Raw genomic sequence first — 15,322 nt, 5'->3', positions numbered from 1 at the left:
TCCGCAGGCGCCGAGCTTGCTCTGTGCCGGCAAACACCAGGTGGCGCTGTGAGGTCAAGGCAAAAGGCAGCCACTCCCTTTCTCTTTTTGTTTATTTACTTTTATTTTATTATATTTTTGTTAGCTACTCCCTTTCTGCTGCGGGTGTTGACCCGTTGCTTCTGCGCGGGTATCTAATCTCCAAGGATAACATCTTCCTGGAAGGAGTTGTGCGCTAATAGTTGAGTGACCCGTGGCCTGCCAAACCGTGAGAATGACCCAAATGAGAGAAGTAGGCAGAGCCCTTTGTGTCCATTCAAGGCGTGGTCCAGAATGCTCTAGGGGGAAAGAATGGCGAGAGAAGGACGCCCAGATGCAGGAGTGCTCTGGGCCTTTAGGGTGCTTGGGAGAAAGCTCCCTGTTCCTAAGGAAGGCAGGCCCAACACCTCCATGCTTCCTCCATGACCACTGGTCATCTGAGAGGGTGGCTTCCGGGAGAGCCAGACTACAGAAATGAGGGATAATATGTTTGGTGGTTGAGGCAGGAAGAAAGTGAGTTCAAGACCAATCTTGCTACAAAATATATATATATATATATATATATATATATATATATATATATATATATATATATATAGTGGTATGTGTAATTACATGTGTGTGTGTGTGTGTGTGTGTGTGTGTGTGTTTGATCTGGAACACCTGTTTAATGCCCAGATGAAGAGTACATTCTTTGGGAAGAACAGAAACCTAATGAAGCTACAATCTCCAGAATCCCTAGACCTTGGTAAGGGTTGGTTAGAGAAACAGAGCAAGGACCCTTGCAACCAATCCGTAGATGGTCCCGCCTCCAAACACACATTCCTGTTATGAGAACCATTGTGGGGGTGGGGAGCTGTTAAAATGGATCCCAGATCCACCCTAGAGATTTTGATTGGGTTGGGGTGGGGCCTGGGAATCTGTATTTTAAAGGTGCCCGAGATGTTAGCACTCACTGTCAGGTGTGCTGAAGCCTACGGTAGCCTTGCAGCAAGGGAGGCCTCTACCCAGCAGCTCACTCACCCGAGGACTAGTGGTCACGGGAGCTACTGGGGCTGCTTCCAACCAGAGTAACCACTGGAGAGGGCGTGTTTGAACTATCTGTTTCTGTTTTCTAGAGCCCATGAGACCAGGTCTAAACTTCTCCCGGGACAGCCTGTAAAGATTTGAAAACAGCGGCCCTCTAGTCTGCCTCGCTCCCTTTCACCCCATCTTTTCAGTGGTTCCGGAGAGAGGGCCCTGGATGCCTCGAGAGTTCATTTCATTAGTTGAGGAAGAGATGTTTTCAGGGCCTGAGAGTATAGTTCAGTGGCAGAGTACTTACATAGCATGTGTGAGGCTATGGGTTCAAACCTCAGAAGAAGGAGGAGGGGGAGGAGGAGGGGGAGGAGGAGGAGGAGGAGGAGGAAGAGGAGGAGGAGGAGGAGGAGGAAGAAGAAGAAGAAGAAGAAGAAGAAGAAGAAGAAGAAGAAGAAGAAGAAGAAGAAGAAGAAGAAGGAGAACCCCAAATCTAGGCACTTGAGATACTTGGATGTGTCAAAGTTGAACCATTCTGGGAAAGACCCCTAGACTCCCTAGGGCCTCCTTCTTTTGGATAGCTTGTCATTTCTGGCTTATTCTATACCACAGGCTATTCAACGATCAAAGGCCTTCAATAACCTTATGAGACAAATCATTGATGAATGATTAAGCTAAAGCCAGGAACAAGGGAACAATTTGGGAACTAGTTCAAGGTCAAATGACAGAGGGGGATCTACATAGACCCCACTGGCCCAGGTCTCACCCCTACCCTGCAGTAACTGATTGGCACTGTCAGAAAAACTGCCATGGGCCCAGACTCACTCTTACCCTGCAGTGCCCGATCAGCACTGCCTGTAAGAAAGCTTTCATGTGTTGGGAGCTGAGAGGGTAGCCTTGGAGGAGCAGTGAGCTTGAACTATAGTAACAGTTGATGTTCATGAATCCTAATTTGGATGCTTTCTTATCTGATGCATTCAGAAGCACTTGGAGTTGAGTGTGGTACCCTTTATTATAGAAGAGGAAAGTGAGAGTCAGTGCATTTTTAAATGACTTACTCAAAGTCTCTGGCAAGTGGTGGAGCCAGGATTGGAACCAGCTGTGTGACTTTGGGCCAGCCTCCTCCCCTCTGGATGTCAGCGCCTCGTTTGTGAAATGAAAATGTTGGCCTAAATTAGTGCTGGGGAAGTACTTCCCAGGCTCTGATGTGCATACACATCTCCTGGGGAATCTTGTAAAACACAGATTCTAGTTCAGTAGTTTTGGGTGGGGCCTGAGACCGGATGTCTCTCACAAGCTCCCAGGGGAAGGTGGTGCTGATGTTGTGGATCCAGAGACCACACCGAAGCAGCCAGGCTCCAGGGGACCCACCCAACTCTGATGTTCTTAGTTTATGGGCTTAGGAAGACTCGCCCCAAAGGCCTTGAAAAATCAGGAAGTAGGTTATCCTGACTGAAGATCTTAGTGGGCACTTTCCATGTCTGGACAAGCCCTGGTGTCTAGTTTGAAGTGCCTGCCCCTGAGCCTTTCATATTGCCACTCTGTTGACCTTGGGCTGACGTCTCCAGAGTGTTAGAGGGCTTAGATTAGTGTCCAGGTTAGTGCCCTGCTGTTCCCTATAATAGGTATAATAAGGTTGCCAAGATCCTATGTCCTGGGGTCACCCACCAATCCCATAGTAGCCACCTTATCTAGCCCTTTAGGACTGTTTAGTTACCTGCCCATCTTCTGAGGGCATGGTAAGGGTACACTTTTCCTCTGCTCTTTAGTTAGATGTGGCCATGTGCCTTGCTCTGGTGTTTAACCGAGAGCAAAATGACTCATGTCATTTCTGTACAGAACTCCTTCTTTGATTGCTTACTTGAGACAGTTTTGCTATGTTGCCCAATCTTGTCTAGTCCTCACAATCCTCCTGCCTCAGCCTCCAGGGTAGCCGAGATTACAGGTTTGCGTCACTATGCCCAGCTCATACAGAATGCTTGTTGTTTCTGCGACCCAACTTTGCTGTGTCGTCAAGGCTCTCCTGAAGCTCACAATCCTCCTGCCTCAGCCTCCCAAGTGTTGGAATTACAGGATCGCTTAGAACTCTTCAGAGAGCATGATGGGGAGACAGCTCAGTGAGTAAAGTACTTGCTGTACAAGCAATAAGACCTGTGCTCCATCCCTGGTAATCACACAAAGGTACAGGTGGGTGGGGGATGACTTACAATCTCAGCACTGGGGGGGGACAGAGAGCAACAGATACCTGGTGTTCACCAGCAAGCCTAACCAGTGAGTCCTCAGTTCAGGGAAAGACCCTGTCTCAAAACCAAGGTGCATGGCTCCCGAGGAGCAACACCCAGGCTGACTTTTGGCTTACACACATACACATGCATGCACACCTTACGTAACCATGCATATCCACTTGCACATGTGTGCACACCGAACTCTTTAAGAGCCATTGTGTGAATCTTTATGTCCCCCACCCCCGCTTTTTTTGCCTTGCAAAGAGGTTGGGGACAAGTGCAAGAGGCAGCTTGTACTCACTGTGTCACAGAGAGCAAAGCCCTCCAACCTGAGTGGGGCCTGTGGCAAGAGTACTGTATAGCCCTTGCCCTGGGTATACTGTTGGGCCAGAGAGAGCTCATTAGTGTAGCATGAATAGTCCATCCTGGTGACGATAGGCATATCTTGTCAGTTGTGACTTTCCATAGGAAGTGTTCAGTCCTAAGAAATAGGTTTCTCTGAGGTGAGTGTAATGGACTGCTAATGTTTTCTCCAGGGTGTCTCTTTGAGAGGGGTCACCTTGCTGAGGTAGAGGGTGTGTGTCTCTGAGCCTATGAACTCCCTCATAATGCCAATTTTATGAAGAGAACTCAGATTTCATTCCCCCTAGAGCTTAGCCAGAGCTTGACTCAAGGAACCCTCAATGATCCTGAGTTCCTCTCTTGAGCATCTCCTGCCCCTCGGCCTCCAGCCAGGTATTTAACTCTTCTTGACTCCGTTCTCAGGCTGGACACCTCACAGTCATCTTCTCTACCCAGTCTTGATTCCCATTTACCAAAGATGGGAGCATTCATCGTGAGACATCTGAAAACCAGAGGCAGGAAGAAAGTTGTGCATAATCCCTCATCTAGAAAGACTCACTGCTGGCACTGTCTGCTTTCTCCATGAACCGATCCCCATGCCTAGAGTTTAGGACCCTCCTGTGAAGGTCAGCTCTTCAGAAAGCGAGGTAGAGCCATCATCAAGTCCAGGGAATGTCCGAGCTGGCAGGAAAATCCTCCCATCCATCCCACATCACCAGTGAGGATGCTGCTTTATACTATTTTCTGGGCACAAATGTCCCGGAAGCAAAGACAAATGTCGGCAGGATCCAGGGCCACCTAAAGTGATTGTCCACTGTAGGCCTGGGGACCAGGAAGGTGGTGAAAAAATAGTGTCATGTTTTAGATGTTTTCAATAAAAAATGTATTTAAGTACAGGCACGTGCCACGAGACAATGTGTCAGCCAGTGTTAGACCACTGGAGATGATCTCATTAAGACTATCATAAAGCTGAAACTTTCTGTCCCCTGGTTTTGTTGTTGTCACAAGTTTGAGGCTATGATGGTGAAAACAAACCCACTATCATCATAGAAACATTGCAGATATAATCATGCACAGGACACAGTCTTGACAAGGACAATAAACAGCCATGTTACCACTTTGTGTATTTACCATGCTGTAGTATGCCATACTTGAAACAGTCACCTTAGAGAACATATCTTCCTACTTAGATATACATTTCAAAACAAAAGGTGCTTGTAAAATAGTGCTCTGTTTTGCCAGAAGCAGCCTCTCGCATCTTGGGTTTGCTTCAACTCTTGGTTGCTTCAAGGAACCATGTTAATCAACTGGTGTGCAATGCAGCATCAAGGCTTAAGCGTGTGCTCTGTGATGCTGACAAGCTCACCTAGCAACGTCCTGCAGGACGTCTCTACACTGAGCAGTGCATGAACATGTTATGTGGATTTAGAAGGTGGCTTTTCCCCTTTCCCCACTGGAGACCCCTTTACATCTGAGAAATGTTTATACAATCACAGGTGTACAGATGTGTAGTAGAAAAAGTATGCAAGTAAAATATTCACTGATAGCAGATCACTAATTGATTTAAAGTTATTCTTTGGTATACATATCACTTATTACATATGAGAGCACATTTGCATACTTGAGGTTGGAATGGTTGTTTATTTTTACATAAAGAATTAAGCATTGGCTGAATATATCGCAGGCACAGAGTATAATCATCATACTTCAGAACTGGCTGGCATTTTGCACTTAAAATCAGGGCTACTCATATCACTTCACATAAACACGTAGTACAAGATGATACAGGATGTTTAGGGCCGTTGTAAAACTTGTTGGAAGGTCTGCCCTAATCCCAAACTAATGATGTGTTTAATGACCTTCCAAAAAAAATGAAATTCAAGCCAGCAACTAAGATGGTAACTTTAAAATTCAAACATTCCCGGCTGGTGAGACGGCTCAGTGGGTAAAAATGCTTGCCACACAAGCCTGATAACCTGAGCCCCAGAATCCACATAGAGGTATAACAAGAACCGCCTCCACCACATTGTCCTTTGACCTCCACAAGTACACTGTGGCACACACTCCCTCTTTCCCCACCAATAATTAAATTCAAACATCCTAATACTATACAATCCATTAATATACCAGGCAAAAACCTGCGTGCTCAAGATTGTTGGCAGAAGAATGCTTAAAAACCTTTGTTTCCTGTGATTAAGCTACCAAATTGGTATAAAAGCCGAAAACTTATTTGCAGTTAAAAAAAAAAAAAAAAATGTTGCAATTCATAGCATACGATAGTCTTGAGTCTGAGCTAAAGTGTTCTCCAGCGGAGTGTGGCGTGGCGCATGCGCAGTGAGAAACTCACGGGATCATGGCTGTCCTAAAGTTGCTAGCTACTACATGGGCACGTGCCGCCATGCCACAGATTCCTAGCGGGTTTGATTTTGAGTTAACTTTTGGTCACTGCGTGTTCAGAAACCTTTTAATCTTACCAGACTTTTCAGTTATAATCTCCACGTTTAGTTATACAATCCCATATAGGGTTGGGATTCATGGTTTCAGGCACTGTGGTTCAAAGGGTGTTATTTTTATTAAAAGAGAAAGCTAAGAAACAGGAAGCAGTTGATAGGTCCAGAGGTGCCCAGCTGGCAGGCTGGGAAAGCTCGTTGCTTTGGGCCTCAATCTGGTCTGGTAACACCTCTGCTTTGTGGTCCAGTGTCCCGGAAGGCCACTCCGGGGCAACCCTTTTGCTTCTGCAACACGGGCATTCTGATGCCAAGATGGCATGGGAAAGGGGAAAAATCTGCAGGCCCCAGCCTGAACCCTGAGCCCACAAATCCAATCTCTGTTAGACCCAAGCTGGGATCAAATGCCTTCAAGTCCAGACTCAGCCCCATCAGAGGGGGCAGTGGGCCCTCTTAAGACGAAAGAGATCCCTGGTGAATCAGGAAAGTTATTGGGTTGGAAAGTGATTAAAGGGCTGAGCGTGGGAGGGGATTTCCAGCAAGAGAGACAGGCCCAGGAGCATGCCCGGGCTGGTCAACTACACAGTTGCTGCCCACTTGAGGTCTGTTGCAATAGTGCCCATAAAATTCAAGTCATTAGAGACTTGAAACTTGCGCCAGTTTAAAAAAAAAAAAAAAAAAAACCAACCAAAAATAAATAAATAAATAAAAACCAGAGATCGGAGGAAACCTCAAAGTCCTGAACAAAAAGGGCTGTATATCAAAGGGGAACAGGAGGATCTGAAATCTGGGGGATGGATCTGCTGGGGTAAGAGAGGAAGGCTGGGAGGGACCAGTGAATTGGAGGGTGAATACAGAGAGAGGGGCAGGGTGTGGTGGACTCACTCGACCCCATGTAGGTGAGCTGCCTGTTTCTGATGAACTAGGAGAAAGGAGCTGGCTGAAGAGGATCAGCAGTGATCCTCTTTTCTTGTCTATATGGGGAGTTCCTGAGGCTCTGTGAGCCAACCAGGCTTTCCTGAAAATCATTGTTAACTTCACACAATAGAGCTTGACAGCCTTCTCCTTTACAGTTGAGAACTGGAGGTGCGAGGACAGAGGTGACTGTCTACCAGGCTATTAGCTGGTGCGGATCTTTAGTGACCTGTCTCCCAGCCAAGTGCTCCTTCCTCTACATCAGTGGTTCATACTCACTTACACACAGTGCTTGTTCAGCCTCAAACCCACGCCCCTGACACAGTAGGTCTAAGATGGAGTCTGAATTTTGCTTTTCTGATGCTGCTGGTCCTGGACATTTTGAGAACCATTGCTCTAAACTCTGGCCATCAAAAGTATATGGAGCTGTATCAATAGTGTGTAACTTGAAGGCTTCTAGAAATGCATATTCTCTGATCCCAAACCAGACCTACTAAATTACTAGCATCTATCCTTAGCTGAAGAAAACCTTCCAATCTTAGGGGCCAGGTGCCCAAGGTGCAGAGGAAAAGCTGCCTCTTTTTGTTTCCAGAGACTGGTGGGGAGGGGAGCTCTGTCCAATTTGATATTGATATTCCCCAGACAGGAGACTCTGCTGTGCCCACCCCAGAGAAGCTCACAGATGCTCTGTAGACAGTAAACTTCATGAATGCATTTGAAATCAATCCTGCTCTCAAGCCAGGCCTGGCTTTTCAGTTTCATTGAGAGATTTCTACCTAAGCTGGATATAGGGACACGTGTTTGCAATCTCAACACTAGGGCAGCTGAGACAGGAGGATCTCAAGAGCCATAGGCCATCTTGGACTACATGGGGAGACTGCATTTTCAAACACTAGGAAAACAAATGGCGGCATCTTCAGGTTAGACCACCAACATATCGGTCACATATCAGTGTGGACCTTTCCAGATTTAACCCACACGACAGGGGTGGGCTTCATTCAGTTCATGTGGGATCATATTTCACACCATGTTATGGCTCCGATACTGAAATATGCCTTGCTCAACCATGAATTTTAGTCAGTTCTCGTATTTAAAAATATTTATTTAATTATTTTATGTGCACATGTGTGTGTCTAAGTGTATGTCTATAGCACATGTGTGCAGAACCTGTGGAGGTCAGAAGAGACGTTGAGTTCCTTGGAACTGGAGTTACAGATGGTTGTGACTTAACACAGTTAAGTTTTTTCTTTTTGAGACAGGGTCTTACTATGCAGCCCAACATAGCCTGGAACTTTCTATGTAGGCTGGGCTAGCCTCTAACTTGTAGCAGCTCTCCAGCCTCCAGAGTGCTAGAAATGCTTACCATTATGCCTGGGTTAGTTTAAGATTCTTAGTGTTAATATGGATTCCATTTTTTGAAAGATTGTTTAAATTTATTTTTTTAGACAGGTCTCATGTATCCAAGTGGGCCTTGATCTCACTATGTAGCTGAGAACAATCTTGAATTTTGATATTATTATTTTTCCTTTTCTTTTTTTCTCCTTCTTCTCCTTCTTCTGATTTTTTGAGACAGGGTTTCTCAGTAACAATGGAGCCAGTCCTGGCACTCGCTCTGGAGAACAGGCTGGCTTTGAACTCACAGAGATCCACCTGCCTCTGCCTCCTGAGTACTGGGATTAAAGGCGTGTGCCTCCTTCGGCCGGCTATTTTGGTATTTCTTTTTTCTTTTCTTTCTTGTTTTTTTTTTTTGTTGTTGTTGTTTTGTTTTGTTTTTTGAGACAGGGTTCCTCTGTAGCTTTGGAGCCTGTCCTGAAACCTGCTCTTGTAGACCAGGCTGGTCTCGAACTCACAGAGCTCTGCTTCCCAAGTGCTGGGATTAAAGGCGTGTGCCACCTCCCTGCTATTTTGGTTTTTCAAGACAGGGTTTCTCTATGAATCCCTGGCTGTCCTGGAACTCACTCTGTAGACCAGGCTGGCCTCTTACTCAGAGATCTGCCTGCTTCTGCTGGCATTCATGGCATGCTTCGCCACCACCTCAACCTTAAAATTTTTATCCTCTTTGCTTTAACCTCCCAAGTGCAGTTATTACAGGTCTGTATCGCCCTGCCACGTTATACATTCTACATTGTTGACAAAATTTTCATTTTTTTTTTGTCTAGCAATGTATTACTCCTTGACTTAATTTACTCAGTAAATATTGTACAAAATGCTCATCAATTAAGAACACTGCTCTTTCAGAGGACCCGAGTTTGGATCCCAGTACCTGTATCAAATGGCTCACTCTTGTCTGGAACTCCAGTCCCAGGAAATGAAACATCATCTTCTGCCTTCCATGGGCACCCTCACATGTGCCCACCCCCCATGCATATATACACATAAAATATAAATACAGTTGGTTTTAAAACCAGATACGGAGGCTAGAAAGATTGCTCAGCTGTTTAAGAGTACTCTTTAAACTGGTCTTCCAGAAAACCTGGGTTCAATTCCCAGGATTCACATGGAGGCTCACAATTTCCTTTAACTCCAGTTCCGGGGGACCTGACACCCTCACACAGACATACATGAAAGCGTGACGCCAATTTATATAAAATAAAAATAAATAAATCATTATAAAGATGAAACTAGCTATGTTTCTTTTCTGTAGTTCCTCCCCAGCTATGGCCGCCCTCTCCATGTGGTCCCCTCCTTCCCTTACAGTGTGCAAAATGGGACATGTAGCTAGAGCCATTCTTGGCTCACTCCCCTGTCCCAAACAGCTGGACTCAGCTTGCTTGACAGGGCAGATCAGCTTTCTATTTGGTGAGGGCAAAAGGAGGTGGCAGCTCTGTGTTGCTACAGGGGACATTCTGTCCATCTGTCCCATGTGGAGTCAACAAGCCGGTAAGAGTCCAGTCAAACTTCCAGGGCTCAACCTATCCCCAGTCAGTGGCATGAACAGGCCAAGAAGTAGCTCTGGTTCCTGACGAAGTATCAGGAACCCTGGCAGCGAGGAATGCCCTGCGCCCTTCTGCTCCTGAAAACTTCTTCACCAGTATTCAGTTAAACAGCCTGGCCCTGAGTGCCCCTCAGGTGGGGTCCAGGAAAGATGCCAGTCCTGGGACAACTGAATTCTCTTTCTTAATATCAGGAGGCCACACAATTGCAGACCCAGACCATCAGGATGATGTAGTGGTATGGGGACCCTGTGGTGGTGGGCAGAGACCCTCCCAGCAATGGAGTTTCCTCCTAGGCCCCTTTGCCAACCCTCTTGCTGCCCAATGTTGCTGCCCTTCCCCTTCTTTCCTCCACTGTCTAGAAGCCTGCGGTCCTCCAGTCAGTAAGTAAAAAGTGTGGGTGGCCATGTCATGTGTTAAAAGGGCTCAGTGTTTATGGAGAGGCGGCGTGACGTCATCAGCAAATCCCCAGTCCTGTCAGCCATCATACGTTCACAACCCTGGCCTGTTCACAGAGCTGCAGGTCCCATTTCAGTTGTCTGAATTTTCTGTCTCACTTTTTTCCTCATGAGAAAAAGTGGGCAAAGCCTGGGAGAGGGCTCTGTGAGTGTTAAGTCTCGAGAATGACCCAGTGGCTCCAGGAAGCACGAACAAAAGAGGAGGACGTGCTGAGAGAAGGGACAGAATGAAGACGCCACTGCTTTCGTTCCTACTGCCATCCACTTACTAAAGGAGAGAAGGCTGGGCCAAGGCAGAATTCTGTCAGGTTGGAGAACTCAGGGGACCCTAAAAGTAGAGTGGGGAAAAGCCACAGCAAGGCATGGCTAACGGATAGGGGTCCCGAAGACACTGTCTATCTCTTTCCTGGAGTGGCACTGTGGGGGGTGGGAGCTGAGGGAGAGGGAGAAAGACGGAGGGAGGGACAGAAAGACAGACACTGTGTATGTGCACAGGGCTATGGGTGGGAGGCTGACAGCTGCTTCCCCACACCTGACTTGGTTCTGCAGTGGCAGGTACCCCCCCTGGCTCAAAACTGGACCCTCCCTGTGTAGGTTACTTTTTCATGGAGGACAGAAACATGAGGTAGGAGTACAAAGGGCCTTCTTTCTGTCCTTATTATGCATTGTTAGTCCCAGACACTGATTTTTATCATGTCTATGAATAGGTGTTTGAGAAACTTTGACCTGGAGGAATTGACCAAGAGGGTAGGTGAGATCCTAGGAGAACCACAGAGAAAGATGGCTGAGAGTTTCTCAGTGGAAAGGCTCTGACCTTTTCCCAAAGGAAGACAGTAGGAAGAGAGAGGAATAACTCAGTTTGCAAGGTCTGTCCCTGGTCTTCCACAAACTGACTCTAATTTATTCTTCGCCACAGTCCTACTAGCTCAGGATCGGCTAGTTATCTCATTTGATAGATGAAAACATGAAAGGCTAGAGCCGATGTCCAGGTAGGAAAGATTGCAGTCAAGGGAGAGAGTTTTGAAGCCAAGGAGAGAAGCCTGTCTCCCCTCAGCTTGGAGTCCTCCAAATGAGTGCTGGTCACCTCCAGGTGCTTGGAGAGAACAGTGGGACACCCCAAAGCCTCAGCATGGGTCTTGACTTCCCACTATGGTAGAGTCGTGAGTGGTCTGTCATGATTTATCTCTCTCTCCATTTCATACTGGCTATTATCTAAAGTCTCCCTTAGATCGAAGCAGGTAAACGTGGGAGAACAGATTATCCAAACTGTGCCCAGCCTCCTGTGAGCCCAGCAGAGAGAGACATCTGCTAATGGCGAAGGAACCCAACACTAGCTTTTGGCAGAGGCTGGGGGACCAGGACTCCTGCGGTTTGAGAAGCATCCAGCGGATATTTGACGCCCACCATGTCATGGTGTCACTGCGCTGTCGCCAAGCAGGCCCAACCCCTGGCTAGCAGTGACCACGCTCCTCTAGGAGACGCTCCTCGTCCCTCCCCTACTTCTCCTCTTCTGTCTCTCCCCCACCCCCGCCCAAGTCCCGGGTGTGAGGACGGGGAACCGGGGTGGGAGGGGTTGTGTTTTAAAAAAAGGGTCACAGCAGGCGAGAAGCCCGGCTGCTGGCGGTGGGTGTTGGAGCCCCGCTGCGGCCCCGCCCCCCGGGGCCCTGTCCGGGCGGGTGCTCGGCGCAGAGGGGAGGGCCAGCAGGGCAGGAATGCGCAGCGGGCGGGCGGGCGGCGCAGGAGGCGAGCGGCAGAACATGTAAGGGCACATCCCGCCAGCAGTCGCCCAGCGCACACACAGAGTCCAGGGGAGCGGGCGTGCGGGCGGAGAGGCGCAGGGCACCGGGCAGAGACTCGGGGAGGTCGGAGCGCTGCGCGGGGCGAGCGGGCGAGCAGCATCCTCCCGCGTCTCCCGGGCGCCGCTGTCTGCCAGGCGTTCCCGGCCGCGGGCTCGGCTGGACAGGGAGCAGGGCGCGGGGAGCCAGCGCTGAAGAGCCGGGACTGCCGCAGCCTCCAGCGCTGTGGGAACCTCGGGGACGCCCATGACGGCGGCGGCGACCGTGCTGAAGGAGGGCGTGCTGGAGAAGCGCAGCGGCGGGCTGCTGCAGCTGTGGAAGCGGAAGCGCTGCGTGCTCACCGAGCGCGGGCTGCAGCTCTTCGAGGCCAAGGGCACGGGCGGCCGGCCCAAGGAGCTCAGCTTCGCCCGCATCAAAGCCGTGGAGTGCGTGGAGAGCACCGGGCGCCACATCTACTTTACTCTAGTGACTGAGGGTGGGGGTGAGATCGACTTCCGCTGCCCCCTCGAAGACCCCGGCTGGAACGCTCAAATCACCCTGGGCCTGGTCAAGTTCAAGAATCAACAGGCCATCCAGACTGTGCGGGCCCGGCAGAGCCTTGGGACCGGGACCCTTGTGTCCTAAACCACGAGGCATACCATTTTATCGACATGCCCCCCACCTCCATGCCCAGAGGACATGTCAGGTAAGTCCCAGAGCACTGATCCCTATCTCTCTTCTTCCTCCTCCTCTGTTCTCTATAGAAAACCAGGGGCTTTGTTTCCCACACCAAAGCTGGACAGCCCTAGGGAAGGTTGGCTGGAGCCAAGAGGGTAGGATCCCAAGACAGTGTGTTTAGGAAGCCTGGGCGCCTGGTCAAGTGAGCAGATCTGTCTTTTCCCTGGGGTGCCAGGCAGGAGGGTCCTTAATGTGACCTAAGTGTCTGAGAGGAAGACGGGACCTGGGAGAAAAGCCCAGTTTATAGACTGAACACTGACTTAAGTGGTGGGCCTGTGGGCTTCTATTTTCCCCCAACATAGGGCTCCTGCATTGTATGGCTCTCTTCCAGAATGAGTGCATGGCAGAGAATTTAAGCATTGAACTGAGGTGAACACTCACCATCTTGTAGTTATGGAAGGAGTTATAAGAACTTTGGGCACAAAACCATGGTGTCCCATCTCCCCACGTGGGACCCCAGTGAAGGGCTGGGCTGAGCCAACCACTCAACAGCTCATTCCATCCTTGATTGTGGATTTGGGGCCCTAGGGCCAAGCTATTGGGAGGGCAAGGGAGCAAGAGACCTATGGGGTGGGCTGTGGCCCAGCCATCAGTACCAGGATGGTGGGCCTGTCTATCTGCCTAGCCATGTGTGCTTGCCAAGGCCTACTGGGCAGGAAGACGTAGCTAGAAGAGATGGGTGACCAAAAACTGGATGGGGCCATGAATTATTCGTGATGTCTTAATCCTCCTTGAGCAATAAGACAGAAGGTTGAAGGGTCGGTTTGTGGTCAGAATGGCTCAAGGGAGGGACCAGGAATAGAACCTAGAAGCCATGGCACTTAGCCTTCCTGCCCTCTTCCCCAGATACCACTCCTTCCCCGTGGGAACCTGAGCTGGGCCAATGAGGGGCTTATATAACTCTGGCTTTAGCTTCTCCAGTGGGAGCTTTTGTCCCTCTGGACCCGACTGCACTTCCTCCATCCACCTCCCTTTCCTTCTTCTCCATCCCAGCAAGCAGAGTTCAGGTGAGGCTGGGGGTCGTGTTTACTGCCTCCTCCCCCACACCTTGTAGTGAAGCTGTACATAAAGTAATCCCACTGGGCTAAGATGGCTCTGTCTTGATCCCTTAGGACTCAGAGTGGGGCTGGAGGAAACATATTCCCCTGGCCACACTGGACACAGAATTGTACGAACTCTCTGTACTTACCTGCTCCTCCTCTGTGGAGTCAGTCAACGTCTGGTCAAAAATAGCGTGAAAAAAGTTATTTGAACATTTACAGACCTTTTTTCTTGTTACTATTTCCCAAATGCTATAGTGTAATAACTATTTCTATAACATTACATTGTGTTAGGTATTAAAAGTAACACAGAGACGACTTCAGGCATATGGGAGGTGTGCATATGTTATATACAAAAACTACACCCAGTTATAGAAAGAAGTTTCCGGATTTTAGCTGGTGTCTTTGGCATGTCCTGGAACCCATTTCCTGTGTGTAACAAGAGTGGCGACATTATTTTCATTTGTTCTGGTGTAGAGAGGGCTGGGAAGGGCTGGTGTGAGGCGCCCAGTTTCTACCGAGTCAGCTGTTGCGCCTGTCCTAACCACTGTCCTTTCTCTCCAGCTTCTCTGTCCACTCCAGTTGGTTGGGGCCTGACTGCATGTGATGCGGAGAAACCATCAGCATGTGGAGGAAGCGTATCATCCCGGAAGGAGCCAACCGACCAGGGGTGGAGAGCGGAAGCCAATGAGGACTGAGGATGAAGATTCAGTTCCTGGACACTGAGACTGTTTTACCTTCGAGCCACAGGCCTGGCCTCATGTATCACGACGGAGCCTTTGGGGCTCCTCCCACTCACTGATCCTGCCCTTGCTTCTGGGTTCTGCAGACTGCTGTTTGGCCCCTGACCTTGATACATGCCCAAAGGAGGGCAGTTCCTCGTCGGGTGCTCAGCGAAGGCCTCAGAACTCAGGAGGCCAGCCTGGGGATCCAGAAGATGGCTACCCTACCTTAGGACAGTTGCTGGACTTGCAGATGGGGGTCTGCTGGGCATGAGGCCTGTGCCTGGGGGTCTCTTGCTGCTTAGGTCCTTTTGGGACCCCCCCCCATCCATACCCTCTCTTTGCACACTTCTTCCCTCACCTCTGTTGCCCTCTCCTCACTTTGGTGCTGGGCCTGGAGGTGGTGGGGGTGGGGTAAGGGTTTGGCCATCACCATTTCATGCCTATTCCAGAATGAAGATGCCCAGAACTTGGGTAGTAACTACACTGTCTGCTGAGTGATATTCTTTTAACTACAGACATCTAGAGCTTGGAGCATCTCTTTACATTTTCCCCAACCTCAGGCTCTCGAAATACATAACTTGAGGGGTGCAGGCACTGTACCCCCAGTAGACATGGCCTCATTGGCCTTAGGAAGGAAGAGCCTCAGTGTGACTGAAGAATGGCTCAGTCCTACAGATGCTGCTTCTGTA

The 15,322-nt window shown here is 49.1% G+C and overlaps 1 protein-coding gene across 1 annotated transcript; it reads left to right on the top strand.

The window, feature by feature from the left end:
- The first annotated feature begins 12,127 nt into the window (after positions 1 to 12,127).
- On the top strand, positions 12,128 to 15,114 carry Phlda3 (pleckstrin homology like domain family A member 3). Its single transcript, XM_038350010.1, has 2 exons — positions 12,128 to 12,836; positions 14,473 to 15,114. Exon 1 carries the CDS (start codon positions 12,398 to 12,400, stop codon positions 12,773 to 12,775), a length of 378 nt encoding a protein of 125 aa, XP_038205938.1. The 5' UTR covers positions 12,128 to 12,397; the 3' UTR covers positions 12,776 to 12,836; positions 14,473 to 15,114.
- Positions 15,115 to 15,322: the final 208 nt, after the last annotated feature.

The sequence above is a fragment of the Arvicola amphibius genome, chromosome 12 (assembly GCF_903992535.2).
Source record: "Arvicola amphibius chromosome 12, mArvAmp1.2, whole genome shotgun sequence".
Taxonomy (NCBI): Eukaryota; Metazoa; Chordata; class Mammalia; order Rodentia; family Cricetidae; genus Arvicola; species Arvicola amphibius.
The sequence above is the reverse complement of the archived record's forward strand: the minus strand, read 5'-3'. Positions and strand labels throughout refer to the sequence as shown.